Raw genomic sequence first — 21889 nt, forward strand, 5'->3', positions numbered from 1 at the left:
GTATTGAGTTAAGGCCCTTAATTTGTTAATTTTTTTTATTGTTTAATTGATTTTCCGTATACTGGCCAATAAGTATGATAATAATTTATCATATGCAATAATAAAATATTCTATTCTATGTAATTATGGATGGGATTTACTCAGAATGAAAAAAACAAATCCTTCGAGGTTAATGAAAAAACCATCTATCGTATGTTATAGAATTATTTCAAGTACGTCAATATCTTAGTTTTATGTAAGATATTTGAATATCATTTAAAATATTTTCATTCTTTAAAATGTTACACTGTGATTGAGATTCTCTTAATTGTGTACTTTACAAAGTATTACAAATATATTCATTTAAGAAATGAAATACTATGATATGGCAGTGTAGCTAAATAAAAGCCAAGCATTTGGTTTCCAGTAACATTTTTGTAAATTACCCCAGTCTTAATTTATCTATTATTTTTTAAATTACACATTTGTTTTATTCAATTTAATAAAAAAGATAAAACAGAACAGAATGAATGATGATAACAATAATACATTAATGATAATTCTTAATCATACGATTCGTCTTTATTCTGATGTCGTGTGATTTATACGTGGCCAATAACATATCTTACTGCCCCAACATCGATTGTGACATTTAATGGCATATCTCTGAACTTTAGATATTACTGAATTAATTATTTAGAGATTTTTTTTACATTAACTAAAAAGTTTTTATATAATTCATCATTACTGACATATTATTTTTCATATTTCTACCATATCAATTAAGCTTAATTAAAAGAAGGTTTGCAAAAGTTGGGTTTACTGTCTGATATAGCGTGAGCTCATCCCTGATCTTTCTTATCCCCATGTTTTAACCTACGATACTCGGTGTGCAGTCATCCTTGCTCAGTGTTGCATTATAACGAGTGTGCTACCATCTCTGCTTGTATTTGTGGTGGTTGCAGCGGAACGCTTTTGTGTGGTCACCCAGATGATTTTTTTTCCTTTCTGGCACTCCCTGCTTGCGTAATTGTCGCAAGTTTGCGGACATCTCTGATTGCGTTAACGTTGGTACCTGAACTGTTGCACAAATAAGCAATTACTACTGCCTGCGAAACGTAGAGTCCCTAAAAAAGTGCAGACGCAATGACTACGCCTGCATTTATACATACTGATCAACTAGGGCTTTCCGATTTTATCTCGGGTAAGGGCTCGCTAGGGTACACACAGTAACGTCCTTGCACGTTACAATAGGTTGCAAGACACTTCTATACGCTATCACACAAAACACATTTGCAATGAGTTAATTTCTATGGAAGCATATTCATTTCTCTGGTTTAAGCAGAATCACTTTTATTGCCAGTATAAGGCAGATAATTATGGGACATGACGTATTCATACGATGGTGGGGGTTCTGAATTTTGTGAGATATTTTCACTTTCATAAGAAGGTGGTGTATTCCCTCGTGTTGATGACGGGGATGGATTTTCACCTGGCGCTTGTCGTATAATAACAGCTCCATTATCTGTAAAATTAATAAAGTTTGTGACTCATCAGCAAAAACCTTTGGCTCACTAACCATAAATCAACATGTTGAATTTATGAAAAGGAAGGACTACGCTCTATTTCAGAGGGGTGATAAAAAATATTTTGTTGTCTTTCTAAAATCTTCACTAAACCAATTGACCTTAAGAGCTGGCACTTAAACGGTCCCTGAAACGTTCTTATTTTTCACTTGAACAGTGAGCGCACTCTGAGCGTACGGTGAGCGCACTCCGAGCGAACGGTAAACGCACGCTGAACGGAATTTGGTGAACGCTAATGAACGGTGAACAATGAGCAAACACAGAGCGCAAATGGAGCGCAAAGTGAACGGTGAACGCATGGTGAACGATATGTAAACGGTTTATGAACGCAACATGAACGATTTATTCGGAGTGACTTGGGAGTTATCCTTTTATTGTGTTTCGTCGGTAATCAGGATAAAATAACAAATAAACTATAGCGAATGTTGACAAACTTATCAAGACCAATATATTGTATACTACATCCTATCCTGCAAAAAATCTCTATCCTGTCCTATACCATACCATTAATGTTAACATTGTATAGGAATAAGAGTTAATTTAAAATATATAATTTTATCAACGAATGTCGAAGATTGTAAAATTGAAAATGTTTGACTAATTTATGCATAAAACCGAAAAATCTTAGAACGAGGTAACTTAATTACCTGTGCATCGGACATATTATATCGTACGCAAAGTGTAAACAATTACGTCAATAAATAGGTAAGCGAATTCATTTTTGTTTTCATATTTATAAGTATTATAACGAATACACCAAAGAACTGTTATTTATTGGTTAAACAAACATTAACAAACTTTTTTTCAATATCATATAATAATCAAGTGAGTTTATCGGCAATCGGCTGATTCGTTCGGCTAGAAATGTAAACATGATTTGGCAAATTAAAATTACTTAGTAATACATCGCATTTATTGATAAATCATTTGGATTTCGATTTAATGATATTCTATAAATTCACATTCATATATTTACATTCCAAATATTTTTTGCATGTAAAGTGTGTGAAAAGACACTGCAGTTATAAGACCATAACACACACAGGGTACTCAAAGGTTAGAATGACTAGTTTTTATTATGACGTCACAAACGTTGAACGCTGTAAAATACAACGTCACAAGCGAGAATCAAAGTTCACGCTTGTGGCTGATACAGTGGCTCTTCCATTAATTTGACTTTACCCTTAGGATAAAACAGAAGTTTTGACGTATCCCCGAGTACCCAAACCCCGTCACGATAAGCAGAAAACCTCCCGCGTTTCTCTGTAAATTATTTTTTGTGGTTTTTATCATTTGCAGTCACTAAATATAATCTGAAACAATATAATTTAAAAAATTATTAACAAAAATATTTTTATTTTTATTCAAATAAGCCTGCTGAATACGACGTTTATCACGCTTGCTTATTATATCTTATGAACCTAACTCCGTCACCCATATGCTCTATGATATGGCAGGGAATGAAGACACATTAACAATTTAGTTAAAACTCCATTTGTATCTAGTCCAAGTTATAATAAGTAAAAATGGTGCATACAATTTAATTGTATTTAATTTCATCGAAATGAAATGATCGCCAGAATAAAATATGGGTCCATGTAACAACAATCACAATGGCCTTTTCAGAATGTATGGGTGCCGTTTGATTTATGTCCTTACTTATTTCAAATATTTTATATCATTGATTAATATATTACTTATTATATTATTTATCTATTACATTTTTAGAAATGTATTATATTCTAAATAGCGATATACCGGATATATCTATACCCTGTATAAGGCAAAAGTTACGGCATGAGCGATTTGACGTTATCATCAAGAATAGTGCATAAGGGCTATTGCGGATTGAAAAAAATGTGTTAATTACCTTAATCAAAAATGTATTACATGTGATATGTTTAATCTTGACATCTCTAAAAATGGCTGACCACCGTAAATGATCGAATGGGCCCGCATGTCAGAAATATCGATATTTTAGTGCACCCGTGAAAAAGTTTTAGCTGATTTCACACAATTAATGGTGCATAAAATGAACAAGGTTTAATTCTGTTATTTTTTGACACATTCTTAAATTTAACCGTTGCAAATTGTTGACATTTGATTAAAGATTTTTGACATGTAAAAAAAGACGTCATAATCGTACTTGATTTCAAACGGCGAGGAGTTTCCCGAAAGTGACGGAGTTAGGGCAGTGACGGAGTTAGGGGGCTATGCGATATAAATCACATTGCAGACAAGGCAAGAAGTTAAAAAATGTAAATATAAGCATTGAATCATTATTTTTTGAAAAATATAGTCTCATAACTGCAGCGGGGTGTGCATACAAATTTTCATAGCGCGCTAGCGCTCGTTACTTAATTTGTATGCACACACCGCTGCAGTTATGAGACTATATCTTTCAAAAAATAATGATTCAATGCTTAAATTTATAGTTTGTTTTCATTTTTTAATTTGATCTGTTCATTTTATTGTCAGGCATGGATACTTGTACATGTACATTTGTGATCGAAGGAATTATGTGAATCGTGAAACACCCGTTTCTTCTTTATGATTTTGTCTATTTACATATTTGTTGAATCGTTTGTCGATGCTTTAAATTCTATGGATTAAATTCTGATTTAAAAAATGATGTTTCAGAATTGCAATATAAGTTTCTTTCTACTTTTTTGCACGCGATCAATCCTCATTTTCTTGTGACTAGCAAATGTCAATCCTTTCACTTTGGATTCCGAATGAAAAAGAAGGAAAACAGATTGAACAAGTGAACGCTGAACGAACAGTGAGGTGAGCGAACGGTGAACGCTTTGTGAATGGTGAGCGCAAACGGAGCGGAGCGGAGAGTGCAAATGATGGCACGGTGAGCGCTTTGAGGCGCCTCGAGAATACACGATGAACGCACGGTGAGCGCTTTGTGAACGCACAGAGAACGCTTTGTGAAAGGTAAGCGCAAGTGAACATACGTTGAGCACACGGTAAGCGCGCCTTGAGCGCACGGTTAACGCACGAAAAAAAAGGAAAGTAGAACGTTTCAGGGACTGTACGGAGGAATCATCAGGTAGTGTAGAAGCAAGTTTCTTCAAATCGTGATTCTTAAGGGTCTGGTGAGGCCACAATGAGGAGTCAGATTTTTACATTGTGATTTATAGAGAATAATATTAATTTTGAAATCCAACTTGCCAGAAAAGCTAAACTTTATGTGGAATCATACCAGCATTCGGGTATTGTGGATTCGAAATTATTCAAACCATGGTCCCAAGTGATAGTGTAGGGTCACAATTGGGGTTCATATTTTTTATATTGGAATATACAGAGAAAAATCTTTCTAAAGTCCTCTCAAACACCATATTGCCAGAAAAGTTGTAACTTGTGTGATCCGTGTGGGTGTAGGATGAGTGTAGGATGGGTGTAGGATGGGTGTAGGATGAGTGTAGGATGGGTGTAGGATGAGTAAAACAAGGGAGGGAGGGGGGGGTAATTTAACAGAATTAATAGAAAAAATCTTTATAAATCTTCTTTTCAAACACGAATGGTCAAAAAAGCTGTAACTTATGTGAAAGCATCCCCAAAAAGTGTAGGTTCAAGTTGGTAAAAGTCTTGATCTTCGAGAGCAGGTTGGAGGGTAAAATTTACCTAACAAACATTTTTTAAATTTATTCTTAAAAGATCAAATCTGATTATATAAAGTATTTTATGTACTTCTATGCAAGTATTTTGTTTAAGATCTTTTTTAAACTGCTAAATTTTATATATGATATTGCTATAAGACCTTCATGTTACTATCGGGGTTCAATGTTTTATATAAGAATATCTGAAGACAATATTAAAATCTCTTTTTAAAACAGGATCAGTATTCCTACAAATTATGTATGTCCTGCTTAACATTATGTTCCATAATGTGCCAAACATTGGGCTATTTGTTTTTTATATTTGAATCATTATTATCATTTTAAAACATAATATTAATTATATGCCATCATTTCGATCATGAAAATGCATATTGTTACGATGGCTACAGTGCATTTCACTCACCTGATGAGTCAGCAACAACAGGATGCACGTTTCTGACAGTCATATTTTGTTGGTTTCCTTGTTTCATTACATATGACACGAGCAAGCATAAACCAGTACCGATTAAACCGATAACAAATACCAATCCCACCAACCAAAAAAATGACCTGAAATCCACAAACACTTATTCAATTTGATGAATAAAACTTTAAATATTGCAACTAATATTAACGCAAGACTGTATATAAATTGAACGAGAAGTACTGTTTCGAGTATCTTGAGGGTAAATTAATATCTATTTTTATCGATATCGTTGCGCTAGTTACAGATATGGAAAACAAACTCAATAAGAATGATTTAACATTTTTAACCATAATTTTGTCAATTTAAAACTTTACACTAAGGAAGAATTAAGATGTACGTACATGTCGGAATCATCATCACTGGAGTAATACTGGTAGTTGTATGTGTCATAATAATACTGGGGGGTGACAGACGGATCGGGACAGCATGATTGGCCACAACAAACCTCGTCATAACTGCAGTATACGCTGCTTAATGTGGTTCTGTAGGGTGTGGAGGAACTGATTTGGTTCAACCCATCCTGAAGTCTATTAAAGTCCCAGTCACTAGTGAATGTTTTTTTAAGGAAGTAGCAAGATTTTGCAGCCAGAATACCTAAAATTAAAAAAACCGTTTTCATTGCTGTCTATGCATAGATTCAATGTGAATTTTGCTTTAAACTATTTTTTACTGTAAATGCAGGTATTTATTTATGTTCGATTGAGAATTATATAGATTGGCTCTTCACCTGCATTGTAAGATATCAACATTACGGACACATGTTAATCCTTTATAATTGTTTTTTTTTTCCAAAATATATCATGGCCTAGTGAGTAAGTTTCTACAGTTCTTCATATAGCTCGTATTCTATCTCACCTGTAGATGTTTTTAAAGTATCTGTTTAAGTGAAGATTAATTATTGCCTTACAAAGAATCACGTACAATACGTACCCAGTGAATTCACAATGACAGCGATATGCAAGAACTTGATTCCGTTTTCCATAGATCTGTATATTTACGGCGTCATTAGGTCTCCTTACGTTTGAGAAATTCAAAAAATTTATGGTTAAAGGAATTCCCAATACAATTTAAGAACGAGACTTTCCTCAAATTGGTTCCGTCTGCATCCACGTCCTTGGTAGTTTCACTTTCGTATCGTGTTTTACTAACAAATACACATGGGCATCAAGTTGCCTGCACAGTGCTGCAAAGCGATAAAGATCCAAATAATGCATGCTCATAAGTATGGCGGTGTAAAAAAAAAATAGACGTAGAATAATGACCCCTCTTGCTGTAGAATATTTCTGAAGAAAAAAGAGCCAGGGTTATTTTTCTTCATGCATGTTAAAAATGAAGAGAAATGACCCCCGTAGAAAAATTGCCCCTGCTGTAAACAAAAATAGTATTTGGTTACCGGTATCTAAGATATCTTCAATCTGTTCAGCTGATTTTGAAGTTATAAACACCGAACTTGTAAAGAAATCGCTGAATTTAGTTTTGATATCCACCGCAAACACAAATAACAAACTTACATTGCCACAAATTGATTGTTAACAACTACGTCTCTTCTCTCGTCGACATATGGCGGGAAATGATGCTGCACTTCTGAAGAACTATTAATACTTGACAACTTATGATGAGTAATTCTTAACAACGTTTTATATAGCTCTTACGTTTTTCGGTGTGACCGTTTGGGCAAGCGCAAAAGGAACCACACATCTAATTAAACCCGTGCCACGATGGACTTACCTAAAACCTTTGGCTTTGTCTCGGAAACTTTTACTACCGCAAAGAACCCGAAGTGATCAAACAATTATTCCAACTGCCCATTCATAGGCTATTACACTTAACAAACTAACACTGAACATTGATTAAATGTTAAACAAACTTATTAAAATATTTCGAAAAAACAAAGCCGTTTGAATTTCTTTGTATGTAAATACAATCATCTTTTTTCATTCCTTTACTTTTTAACAATGATCATATTAAAATCAGTAAACAATACATTTAGTGTCGGGGTTATTTCTCATTTTGTACCTTGTTGTTATCTAAATCATTTTCCTCTGTAACATCAATTTTGTTTTAAAATTTTGTTAATTTTTGTATGCTATATCAGCGTTGTAGACATGTGCCCCCCCCCCTTTTAGTGTGTAAATAATATTTAAAGGTTTGGCCACATATGCAACTAACAAATACATGTAGTCATACTAGTTTATTTTTTCTCTTTTTTGTTTTATTTATTCATTACAAAAAGAAGTGGCTGTACGCAGTTCTAATAATACTCATCTTTTTTTAAGCATAATTATTTCTTGCCACTTACCTGACGTATGCATAATAATATGATTGAATCAATATGACAGTAAGATAAGCATGGAACTTGCATGAATATTTACTAAACAAAAAAAAAATAAAACAAAACTAATCAGTTGAAGACTTGCCATTAACACAGATTACTTACTACAAGTTACACCCATTACAAATGCTTGATCCACCTCTGTATATCGCGGGAAATTATATCGCATATCACTGTGACGTCATACTTAACTTTCCTTTGCACCCGCCAGCTCTCGTAAATTTGAGAAATAAAGTACGAGTTTTCGTGAATGTTGCAGAATAACCTCCGAGGTCGAGAAATGTTGTTTTGAAATATGAAAGCCAAAGCGTTAGCCGAGGCTTTTATATTTCAAACAACAAATATTCGAGACCGAGGAGGTTATCCTGCAACATTCACGATAACAAGAACTTTATTTCTATTATTCTAACAGCCCAGTATTTCTACAGATCGTTTCTCCTATAGAAAGACGATCTAGGTCATTTTGACGGCTGTTCCGTGTAACCCCAATGTTTTGTTAGTAATGTGTACATATATATCGATCGAAGGAATCACATGCAGTGGACATAATTTTCTGTGGATTTTTAATACTCTTTACTTATTTATAAAATATCTCAAATATCATGTTTCTAATATTTTAAGTGCAATTTCAACGATTATTACTACTACACGTTATATATTTTATGTAAAAACACGCAGTGAAAATGTGCTAGGGAGGTGCTAGGAACAGCCGCATTGATCTCTTAAAAATAAACATTTGAGGCAACACACACCGTTTTGACTGGAACTAACACGTGAAATTGATATAGTTTAAAAACTTTTTACGGTTTGAAGTCAGTGCAAGACAAATAGGTATTTTGATCTGATAATTTGAATATCATTTAAAATATTTTTATTCTTCAAAATGTTACACTGTGATAGAGATTCTCTTAATTGTGTACTATACAAAGTATTACAAATATATTCATTTAGGAAATGAAATACTATGATATGGCATTGTAGCTAAATAAAAGCCAAGCAATTGGTTTCCAGTTACATTTTTGTAAATTACCCCAGTCTTAATTTATCTATTATTTTTTAAATTACACATTTGTTTTATTCAATTTAATAAAAAAAATAAATAAACAGAACAGAATGAATGATGATAGCAATAATACATTGATGATAATTCTTAATCACACAATTCGTCTTTATTCTGCTGTTGTGTGATTTATACGTGGCCAATAACATATCTTACTGCCCTAACAACGATTGTGACATTTAATGGCATCTCTCTGAACTTTAGATATTACTGAATTAATTATTTTGAGATTTTTTTACATTAGCTCGCAACTAAAAGGTATTTATATAATTAATCATTATTGAGATAGTATTTTTCATATTTCTACCATATCACGGAATTAAGCTTAAACAAAAAAAGGTTTGCAAAAGTTGGGTTTACTGTCTGATAGAGTGTGAGCTCATTCCTGCACTTTCTTATCTCCATGTTTTAATCTACGATACTCGATGTGCAGTCATCCTTGCTCAGTGTTGCATCATAACGAGTGTACTACCATCTCTGCTTGTATTTGTGGAGGGTGCAGCGGAACGCTATTGTGTGGTCACCCAGATGATTTTTTTCCTTTCTGGCACTCCCTGCTTGCGTAATTGTCGCAAGTTTGCGGACATCTCTGATTGCGTTAACGTTGGTACCTGAACTGTTGCACAAATAAGCAATTACTACTGCCTGCGTAACGTAGAGTCCCTAAAAAAGTGCAGACGCAATGACTACGCCTGCATTTATACATACTGATCAACTAGGGCTTTCCGATTTTATCTCGGGTAAGGGATCGCTTGGGAACACACAGTAACGTCCTTGCACGTTACAATAGGTTGCAAGACACTTCTATACGCTATCACACAAAACACATTCGCAATGAGTTAATTTCTATGAAAGCATATTCATTTCTCTGGTTTAAGCAGAATCACTTTTATTGCCAGTATAAGGCACATAATTATGAGACATGACGTATTCATACGATGGTGGGGGTTCTGAATTTTGTGAGATATTTACACTTTCATAAGAAGGTGGTGTATTCCCTCGTGTTGATGACGAGGAGGGATTTTCACGTGGCGCTTGTCGAATAATAACAGCTCCATTGTCTGTAAAATTAATAAAGTTTGTGACACATCAGCAAAAACCTTTGGCTCACTAACCATGAATCAACATGTTGAATTCATAAAAAAAGAAGGGCTACGCTCTATTTCAGAGGGGTGATAAAAAATATTTTGGTGTCTTTCAAAAATCTTCACAAAACCAATTGACCTTCAGAGCTGGCACTTATACGGTCCCTGAAACGTTCTTATTTTCCACTTGAACAGTGAGCGCACTCTGAGCGTACGGTGAGCGCACTCCGAGCGAACGGTAAACACACCCTGAACGGAATTTGGTGAACGCTAATGAACGGTGAACAATGAGCGAACGCAGAGCGCAAATGGAGCGCAAAGTGAACGGTGAACGCACGGTGAACGATATGTAAACGGTTTATGAACGCAAGATGAACGATTTATTCGGAGTGACTTGGGAGTTATCCTTACATTGTGTTTCGTCGGTAATTAGGATAAAATAACAAATAAACTATAGTGAATGTTGACAAACTTATCCAGACCAATATATTGTATACTACAGTACAGCTCACGAGTATCCCGACACCCACCGTGTAAAAAACACGGTGGAAAACGGTCTGTGTCGCACCGTGCACACGGTGTGACACCGTGTATGTGTATTGGAAAATTCAAATAAAAGCACCGTGTCGCACCGTGGCCGCCTGTGTAACTCCGTGGCCACTGTGTTACTCCGTGGATATCGTTACCTGAGACGTTGATAGATATAGCGTATGTTTAGAAATAAAGAAAATATGGCTAAACAAGGGTTGAAACATATACATCCTTTTCATATTTAAAAAAAAAAATGTCGACTTAAGTTGCACGGACCCAGAAAGTTGTCGAGGCTGTCAACGTGAAGTTAATTTTTTGTGATCTGAAAACTCGACGTAAATGGGTACCTTTTAATTCATTTGTTCTTAAATAAATTGAAATAAATTCACCAAAAATATTTAAATTCAAATCAATTTAATTCATCTTGTTTTTTTTCTTTACACACGTGATGTTGTAACTGACGATCCTATTAAAATGTCGGGAGCTTTAAACGTCTTATTTCTGTTATCTGTAAACACTTTCTGATTTATTAATTAATTTACTGCCTTACTTTAAACTAATTAAAAATGAGAAATGAAAACATTTCAGACCATGTTTTTCTAAAAACATGTGCTGTTGATGTGCTATAGTAAATAACAACCCCATATTACCGGTGACTCGAATAATTTGGACTTCAGCTATTTATGTAGCAATAAATAAACAAAAAATCACTTTTATATTATAGATTATTGATAAATGCATGTACAAACTCTTGTTAAATTATATTCAAGCATTGTACATGTATTAAAAATATACCCGCATTTCATAAAATAATTTTCAACTTTATTTCCGTATAGTTCGTAATGGCCTCGTGATTTCACATGAAAAAATCTCACTCGTGCGATGTACGGAAGCTGATCAGATACACAGCATTGTCTTTCATCTTGGGTTCTATACACAACAGGTGTTATTGTCTGTCTCGTTAGGTGTCATTGGAATTTACAACTAACTGCGTGTATATTTGGACGTCTGAACAGGTGTACTCGAGATGCCGTTATTCACACCTTTCCGCGAACACCTGTTTGGTAACTCATCACAACCCGTCGTGTGTATGGTCTGAATATATCTTACTTCTACTTTTTTAGTTCAATGATTTTTCCTAATCTCTAACAAACAAAAAAATTGTCTGTAGATATGTACACAAACAACTACACGTAAGACTATCGGCGCGTGGATCCGGGGAACAATTCAGCAACTCTATAAATGCGGGAATTTCACAAAGTATTAACTTGCGATAAGAAATTATTTACCGGGTACACATACATGTATGTCCAAAAAAAACCTGATTGATTAAAAAGATGAATGAGATAATACCGGTAACTTTTTGCAAGCATTTAGAATAAACACAACTTTACTGATGTGAAATAGCGTCGAAATTTTAACGAAAAATCTTATTACATCGTGAACTTTACAAACTTTGTGTTGAAATCGTTATTAAAACCATGGATCTAAAATAAATGAATTAAATTCATACAAATAGAACTCTTATAATTCTAAAATGATTGCACAAAAGTACACATAGAGAGAGAGAGAGAGAGAGAGAGCGAGAGAGAGAGAGATTAATATTCCAACCCTCATGCATGCAGTATAAAAATGCAGAAACTTAACATTTCAAACACTGAATACTTCATTGTTAAACATTTTTTCTATTTTGCGGACTTAAAAAAACAATAGAACGACATTTTTTCCATATCATGGAAGGAGCACGTGGTCTATCTCGCGGGCTGATTTGATTGACAGGGATAGCACGTGGACCCTGACTGCATATATTCTATCGCAATTTAAGGGGAAAGGGTTCAAAATAATGGAAACTATAAATCTAACTTATTACACTGAATTAAAAGTAAAATGTAATTATATTAAATAATACTGGTATTCTCTCTCTCTCTCTCTCTCTCTCTCTCTCTCTCTCTCTCTCTCTCTCTTATATGACGATCATTAAACAATGCAATCAAACAGCAATTATTGCAATACTGAGTAGTTTCTTGGAACACAAATAATTTCTAAACTCAAGTTGCTATAATGATGAAATAAAAAATTATCAAGTACCGATCCACGGATTCTTAGCGCTATGAATATGTACCGTGCGGTACTACATGGACAAGTACATCACACATATGTATAAAAGAAAGATAATTTGAAAATATATAAGATATAAAGCTGTATAATTATATTATTTAGAGAAAGTTCATTTGTTATCAACAACCCGTTAGATTTGTTATCGTTGAATAGAGTATACGCGAGAAAAGATCACAGTTATGGTTCTATGCACTATTGAAACTGCCAAACTACAGTAACTACGATTACTACTACGTTTAAAAACGGACTGAAACAACAAATTATGGAAATTTTTATTTGAATTTTAAAACGGAAAAGAAAGTGTTGGTGTTTTAATTGATCAAACCTTTATGTGGGCGATATCGATTTTTAATATTAACAAAAATCAACCGTGTCAATCGCATGCGTCTGAAAATTGCGTGCATAAGAATTTTATTTATTTCTATTTCTTTGTCTTTTTCTTTGATTCTCTTACGTACATCAATAAATATTTTATTCTTTATAAGTTTTATTCCTAAATCCTCCTTTTTTCACAGGTAAATACCGCGTGTTACACCGTGTTATTGTCCGTGTTGCATCGCGTTGCGCCGTGTCGCACCGTGTTTTTTCTCGTTCTTTGGCCGTAACAGAGAACAATAGATCAAAGGTACCGACACTTCCACGCTCAGCGTGGACTTTCAAACACGGTGGTCGGTGTTTTTGTCGGGATACTCGTGAGCTGTACTGTACATCCTATCCTGCAAAAAATCTCTACCCTGTCCTATACCATACCATTAATATTTACATTATATAGGAATAAGAGTTAATTAAAAAGAAAATTAAGATATTAGTAATTTTATCAACTAACACAGGATGAATGACCATCTTTAAGTCCTCCTTAAAGATAGCTTAAAGGTGTTTAAAGGTAGCTTAAAGACGATCTTTAAGCCACCTTTAAGCTACCTTTAAGCTATAAGTATTGCTTAAAGGTGGCTTAAAGAAAGCGTAAAGATGGCTTAAAGGCAGCTTAAAGACTATCTTTAAGCCACCTTTAAGCCACCTTTAAGGACAACTTATAGGTCCTTAATGTCCAAACTTCTTTAAGCCACCTTTAAGCCACCTTTAAGCTACCTTTAAGCCATCTTTAAGCCACCTTTAAGCCATTAAAAAAATTTTAATTCAATATTGTGCTTAATTTCCAACAAAATGTATTAACTTTATGAAAGAAAAGGTATTAAAACGGTTTTTGTTCTAGTAAGAAAAATGAAAAAAAAACCACAAAAAAACCGTCCACGGTGAGAATTGAACCCGGGACCTTCAGTTTACTAGCATCTCCACACATCCTCTGCGCCACGGCAACTTACATGTAAATGAGCGTTTTTATATCCTATATATCAGTGGATAATGAATCACTGTATTGAATGTGTTTACTTTAAAAAGATTTTGACAAACCATTCAGTTTGTAACAATCAATTATATCTAATTTATAAATTACATGCATGCATGTATTTAGAATGAAATACGGAACTTGGTCTTCAGTGAACAAAAATATATTATACCTAAATGGAAACCGTTAGGTTCACTATAGTAGGCTTTCTTAGTTAATAAATTTAAACCGAGTAGATATACGTTCATCAAATTTATAACTATAAAAATGTAAGAAAGAAAATGAAATCATTTCTTTTATTAAATGCATTGATACTATTAGGGTATTTGTTCAATTTCCCGCAATTTCCCGGTTTTCATGATCGCGGCGCCGTTCCAATATGTTTAAATATTTACATGTAATTGTATGTACATGTACATGATTTTTTAAACTATCAATTCTATAACAAACAAAATTACCAATTACCGGTGACGTATTTACTGCATGTGACAATTGCAAATGACTTGTACATACAATTGAATGATGTGCCAGGCCGGGTATATTTGACATATTTACCCTTATACACATATTTAAATAATCAACCCCTATTTATGATCACCGGTACATTAATTAATTAGCCTCAAGATTTTACTCTTACATACATGTATCGTTAATTTGTAGACGTAACATCTTTGAAACCCAGAGCTAGGAAATAATACTTTGAAAATGAATTACAAATGTAAATTAACTTTTATTCACTATAGACTTATCGTATACTCGTACATACTAAGATTCAACGCCTTTAGAAACCCTGACGTGCACCTGGGCACACGACACACCTGTTGTGTATATCTTGTATATTCTGTGTTAGTTCCAGGGGTTTTCTTAAGTTGGAAAAACAATAGACTTTAATTAGATATACACAAACATGCACCTGGGCACACGACACAACTGCTGTGTATATCTTGTATATTCTGTGTTAGTTCCAGGGGTTTTCTTAAGTTGGACAAACAATAGACTCTAATTAGATATACACAAACGAACAAAACTTTGTCTAGACAAACAAAGCAGTAATATCCTGCCCGATATAACAAAGGCAGTTGAGAGTCTTTTCATCTTTAACATGTATCTAGCAGATCTAGAGTTAGAAATAATGAAAATTGAAAAAAAAATACAAACCTTAAACCGATTAACAAATTAAATCATGCATTTTTGGTTCATTAGGGTCTTCCGTTTTCAACGGAAGACCCTCTTGTTATTCTATTGTTTCTTTTTCATTATTATTATTTTTCTTTTTCTTTATTTTTCTGACTTTTTCAAAGCTTAATATCTCAAAAAGTTTTCAACAGATTTACATGAAACTTTCAGGGATTATGAAGCATTATTGTGCCTCAAAGTTTTAAAATTTTCAACTACAACGTCACTTCCGTTTTTACGTTACGTCAATTTTTAAATTTTAAAAAAGTAATTTTGTCCAGGGCGGTTTTCAAAAACGGTTCAAGATAAAGACTCGGAATTTTCTGTGTTGAAGCAATGATCGTTTTTATTTGGACATAAGACTGGAAATTAGTTTCCGTCACTTCCGGTCTAAACCGGAAGTGTTTTAAAATTTTCAAATTTTCGAATTTTTCGTTTTAATTTAAAATGTTTACGAGGTTTGTAGAGTTTGTTATGCTGAACACGAATCTGAAATCCGTTTGAAAATGGACGATGCATTACAGAGATATCGGGGGTTAAAAATTGATTTTTCCGGAAATTTTGATTCCGCGTCCTAGGTTTAAAAAATAGCGTAATGTTCAAAGTAAAATTAACTCGTACCAAAAATAATCGCTAAGTCGTACTTGAACACATTCGGATTTTTTTGTTAAGTCGTTCTTGAAATCAGAAAGGTTTTTGTTAAGTCGTACGTAAAATCATACGCATTTTGCTAAGTCGTACCAGGAATAATTCGATTTTTTTCATCTTTTTATTTTAGTTACTCTTGTTATTGGTTTAAGGGCTTTGCTTCATACAGGAACTTCCAGCTTTACTTCCGATATTAACGGAAGACCCACTCGTTGCTTTGCAACGAGCTTTGCTCTAGTTATCTTTATTTTGTTTAATAACCGGATGAACTGAGAGAGAGAGAGAGAGAGAGAGAGAGAGAGAGAGAGAGAGAGATTATTTTCACCGATTAATTTATAATAGGAAACAAACATACATTAATTAGTTTTATGCACATATTAAGATACAGAGACTGCGCTCATACCTACAATAATTTTGAAACCCCCAAAAATTATAAAGAATTTTATAACGGCAATCTGTTTCCATCAGAGCGGTGCTGATGATAGCGATCTGTGTTTAATGGAGCGACGATTAAAACCGCCTGGAACACCCCCCCCCCTTCCTTGGAAATTATATTATCACTCGGATGACCCCCTTCCATCTCTATAAAAGAGCTTTGGCATTTAATATATGTTTTTATTGTTCAGCTTGATCAATATTGACTTAAAGGCCACTTAAAGACAGTGTAAAGGCAGTGTAAAGAGAGCGTAAATGCCACTTAAAGATGCTTAAAGGTGGCTTAAAGGTGGCTTAAAGGTAGCTTAAAGAAGTTTGGACATTAAGGACCTATAAGCACTTGCTTAAAGGTGACTTAAAGGCGGCTTAAAGGTTGTATAGCCTTTAAGCTCCTTTAAGTCACCTTTAAGCCACCTTTAAGGACTTGCTTAAAGATGGTTTTTCGCCCTGTGTAATGTCGAAGATTGTAATATTGAAAATGTTTGACTAATTTATGCATAAAACCGAAAAATCTTTTGAACGAGGTAACTTAATTACCTGTGCATCGGACATATTAAATCGTACGCAAAGTGTAAATAATTACGTCAATAAATGGGTAAGCGAATTCATTTTTGTTTTCATATTTATAAGTATTATAACGAATACACCAGATAAAGAACTGTTATTTATTGTTTAAACAAACATTAACAAACTTTTTCTCCATATCATATAATTATCAAGTGAGTTTATCGGCAATCGGCTGATTCGTTCGGCTAGAAATGTAAACATGATTTGGCAAATTAGAATTACTTAGTAATACATCGCATTTATTGATAAATCGTTTGGTTTTTTATTTAATGATATTCTATAAATTCACATGCATATATTTACATTCAAAATATTTTTTGCATGTAAAGTGTGTGAAAAGACACTGCCGTTATAAGACCGTAACACACACAGGGTACTCAAAGGTTAGAATGACTAGTTTTTATTATGACGTCACAAACGTTGAACGCTGTTAAATGCAACGTCACAAGCGAGAATCAAAGTTCACGCTTGTGGCTGATACAGTGGCTCTTCCATTAATTTGAACTTACCCTTAGGATAAAACAGAAATGTTGACGTATAAATCACATTTGCAGACAAGGCAAGAAGTTAAAAAAATGTAAATATAAGCATTGAATCATTATTTTTTGAAAGATATAGTATCATAACTGCAGCAGTGTGTGCATACAAATTTTCATATCGCGCTAGCGCGCGTTACTCAATTTGTATGCACACACCGCTGCAGTTATGAGACTATATCTTTCAAAAAATAATGATTCAATGCTTAAATTTATAATTTGCTTTCATTTCTTAATTTGATCTGTTCAGTTTATTGTCAGGCATGGATACTTGTACATGTACATTTGTGATCGAAGGAATTGTGTTAATCGTGAAACGCCCGTTTCTTCTTTATGATTTTGTCTATTTACATATTTGTTGAATCGTTTGTTGATTGTTTTAAATTCTATGGATTAAATTCTAATTTAAAAAATGATGTTTCAGAAGTGCAATATAAGTTTCTTTCTACTTTTTTGCGCGCGATCAATCCTCATTTTCTTGTGAATAGCAAATGTCAATCCTTTCACTTTGGATTCCGAATGAAAATGAAGGAAAACAGATTGAACAAGTGAACGCTGAACGAACAGTGAGGTGAGCGCATACGGAGCGGAGCGGAGAGCGCAAATGATGGCACGGTGAGCGCTTTGAGAATACACGATGAACGCACGGTGAGCGCTTTGTGAACGCACAGAGAACGCTTTGTGAAAGGTGAGCGCAAGTGAACATACGTTGAGCGCACGGTAAGCGCACCATCAGCGCACGGTTAACGCACGAAAAAAAAGGAAAGTAGAACGTTTCAGGGACTGTACGGAGGAATCATCAGGTAGTGTAGAAGCAAGTTTATTCAAATCATGATTCTTAAGGGTCTGGTGAGGCCACAAGGAGGAGTCAGATTTTTACATTGTGATTTATAGAGAACAAGTGAAAAGCTGTCAATGTGACAGCAAACCGGGTTTTCTTTTATGTAAACTGTATCCATAATCCATGTCAACCCTTATCCAGTGAAATGGAGTACCCTACATGTATATGCAACATTTTGCCAAAAAATGACTAAGTTTAAAGCTAGTATTTTTTTCATAAATTATCGGAAATCAAAATCCTAGCAATATGCACACCTCTGATATATGTACAATTGATCTGCAAAAGAACAACTTCCTATCTTGAGAACTGTAGGAGGAGTTATCCGTACAATGAGGGTACCCTATATGCAATATTTTGCCAAAAAATGACTAAGTTCAAAAGCTGGTATTTTTTCGATAAATTATCAGAAATCAAAATCCTAGCAATATGCACACCTCTGATATATGTACAATTGATCTGCAAAAGAACAACTTCCTATCTTGAGAACTGTAGGAGGAGTTATCCGTACAATGAGGGTACCCTATATGCAATATTTTGCCAAAAAATGACTAAGTTCAAAAGCTGGTATTTTTTCGATAAATTATCAGAAATCAAAATCCTAGCAATATGCACACCTCTGATATATATACAATTGATCTGCAAAAGAACAACTTCCTATCTTGAAAACTGTAGGAGGAGTTATCCGTACAATGAGGGTACCCTTTTGGCAGCCGCCCGCCCGCCCGCCATCCGCCCGCCCGCCCGCCCGCCATTTTCACCATTTTAATAACCGGATTTTTCCGTTGGAAAACCCGGTTAATAATATTTGAAATCCAGTTTGCCAGAAAAGCTAAACTTTATGTGGAATCATACTTACATATTATATGTAGCATTCGGGTATTGTGGATTCGAAATTATTCAAACCATGGTCCCAAGTGATAGTGTAGGGTCACAATTGGGGTTCATATTTTTTATATTGGAATATACAGAGAAAAATCTTTCTAAAGTCCTCTCAAACACCATATTGCCAGAAAAGTTGTAACTTGTGTGATCCGTGTGGGTGTAGGATGAGTGTAGGATGAGTGTAGGATGAGTAAAAAAAGGGCGGAGGGGGGGTAATTTAACAGAATTAATAGAAAAAATCTTTATAAATCTTCTTTTCAAACACGAATGGTCAAAAAAGCTGTAACTTATGTGAAAGCATCCCCAAAAAGTGTAGGTTCAAGTTGGTAAAAGTCATGATCTTCGAGAGCAGGTTGGAGAGTAAAATTTACCTAACAAACATTTTTTTAAATTTATTCTTAAAAGATCAAATCTGATTATATAAAGTATTTTATGTACTTCTATGCAAGTATTTTGTTTAAGATCTTTTTTAAACTGCTAAATTTTATATATGATATTGCTATAAGACCTTCATGTTACTATCGGGGTTCAATGTTTTATATAAGAATATCTGAAGACAATATTAAAATCTCTTTTTAAAACAGGATCAATATTCCTACAAATTATGTATGTCCTGCTTAACATTGTGTTCCATAATGTGCCAAACATTGGGCTATTTGTTTTTTATATTTGAATCATTATTATCATTTTAAAGCATAATATTATTATATGCCATCATTTCGATCATGTAAATGCATATTGTTACGATGGCTACAGTGCATTTCACTCACCTGATGAGTCAGCAACAACAGGATGCTCGTTTCTGACGGTCATATTTTGTTGTTGGTTTCCTTGTTTCAATACATTTGTCACGAGCAAAGCATAAACCAGTACCGATTAAACCGATAACAAATACCAATCCAATAAACCAAGAAAATGACCTGAAATCCACAAACACTTATTCAATTTGATGAATAAAACTTTAAATATTGCAACTAATATTAACGCAAGACTGTATATAAATTGAACAAGAAGTACTGTTTCGAGTATCTTGAGGGTAAATTAATATTTCTAAACTCATGATTGATAAAACAAATTGACAAAAAAAAAACCTATTTTTATCGATATCGTTGCGCTAGTTACAGATATGGAAAACAAACACAATAAGAATGATTTAACATTTTTAACCTTAATTTTGTCAATTTAAAACTTTACAACAAGGAAGAATTAAGATGTACGTACATGTCGGAATCATCATCACTGGAGTAATACTGGTAGTTGTATGTGTCATAATAATACTGGGGGGTAACAGACGGATCGGGACAACATGATCGGCCACAACAAACCTCGTCATAACTGCAGTATACACTGCTTAATGTGGTTCTGTAGGGTGTGGAGGAACTGATTTGGTTCAACCCATCCTGAAGTCTATTAAAGTCCCAGTCACTAGTGAATGTTTTTTTAAGGAAGTAGCAAGATTTTGCATCCAGAATACCTAAAATTAAAAAAACAGTTTTCATTGCTGTCTATGCATAGATTCAATGTGAATTTTGCTTTCACCTGCATTGTAAGATATAAACATTGCGGACAAATGTTAATCCTTTATAATTGGGTTTTTTTTTCCCAAAATATATCATGGCCTAGTGGGTAAGTTTCTACAGTTCTTCATATAGCTCGTAATCTACCTCACCTGTAAATGTTTTTAAAGTATCTGTTTAAGTGAAGATTAATTATTGCCTTACAAAGAATCACGTACAATACGTACCCAGTGAATTCACAATGACGGCGATAGGCAAGAACTCGATTCCGTTTTCCATAGATCTGTATATTTACGGCGTCATTAGGTCTCCTTACGTTTGAGAAATTCAAAAAATTTATGGTTAAAGGAATTCCCAATACAATTTAAGAACGAGACTTTCCTCAAATTGGTTCCGTCTGCATCCACGTCCTTGGTAGTTTCACTTTCGTATCGTGTTTTACTAACAACTACACATGGGCATCAAGTTGCCTGCACAGTGCTGCAAAGCGATAAAGATCCAAATAATGCAAGCCCATAAGTATGGCGGTGTAAAAAAAAAAATAGTGACCGGGGGTCATTTTTCGATGTAGAATAATGACCCCTCTTGCTGTAGAATATTTCTGAAGAAAAAAGAGCCAGGGTTATTTTTCTTCATGTTAAAAATGAAGAGAAATGACCCCCGTAGAAAAATTGCCCCTGTTGTAAACAAAAATAGTATTTGGTTACCCGGTATCTAAGATATCTTCAATCTGTTCAGCTGATTTCGAAGTTATAAACACCGAACTTGTAAAGAAATCGCTGAATATAGTATTGATATCCACCGCAAACACAAATAAAAAACTTACATTGCCACAAACTGATTGTTAACAACTACGTCTCTTCTCTCGTCGACTTATGGCGGGAAATGATGCTGCACTCCTGAAGAACTATTAATACTTGACAACTTATGATGAGTAATTCTTAACAACGTTTTATATAGCTCTTATACGTTTTTCGCTGTTACCGTTTGGGCAAGCGCAGAAGGAACCACACATCTAATTCAACCCGTGCCACGATGGACTTACCTAAAACCTTTGGCTTTGTCTCGGAAACTTTTACTACCACAAAGAACCCGAAGTAATCAAACAATTATTCCAACTGCCCCATCATAAGCTATTACACTTAAACAAACTAAC

The 21889-nt window shown here is 34.2% G+C and overlaps 1 protein-coding gene and 1 pseudogene across 3 annotated transcripts; both read right to left on the reverse strand.

The window, feature by feature from the left end:
- Positions 1–606: 606 nt before the first annotated feature.
- Positions 607–8167, reverse strand: LOC128160465 (uncharacterized). Of its 3 annotated transcripts, XM_052823792.1 has the most exons (6): positions 7172–7453; positions 6591–6843; positions 6388–6515; positions 6002–6254; positions 5598–5743; positions 607–1504 (listed from the first exon to the last, which is right to left on the reverse strand). In XM_052823792.1, the coding sequence occupies exons 3-6, from the start codon at positions 6407–6409 to the stop codon at positions 1317–1319; spliced, it is 609 nt and encodes a 202-aa protein (XP_052679752.1). In that variant the 5' UTR covers positions 6410–6515; positions 6591–6843; positions 7172–7453; the 3' UTR covers positions 607–1316. The 3 variants fall into 3 exon arrangements, with proteins under 3 accessions (XP_052679752.1, XP_052679751.1, XP_052679749.1); XM_052823791.1 differs by lacking the exons at positions 6388–6515; positions 7172–7453 and adding an exon at positions 8098–8167; XM_052823789.1 differs by lacking the exon at positions 6388–6515.
- A 747-nt stretch (positions 8168–8914) lies between these two features.
- LOC128161705 (uncharacterized) lies at positions 8915–21605 on the reverse strand (annotated as a pseudogene).
- Between the last annotated feature and the right edge of the window lie 284 nt (positions 21606–21889).

The sequence above is a fragment of the Crassostrea angulata genome, chromosome 8, assembly GCF_025612915.1.
Source record: "Crassostrea angulata isolate pt1a10 chromosome 8, ASM2561291v2, whole genome shotgun sequence".
Classification (NCBI taxonomy): Eukaryota; Metazoa; Mollusca; class Bivalvia; order Ostreida; family Ostreidae; genus Magallana; species Magallana angulata.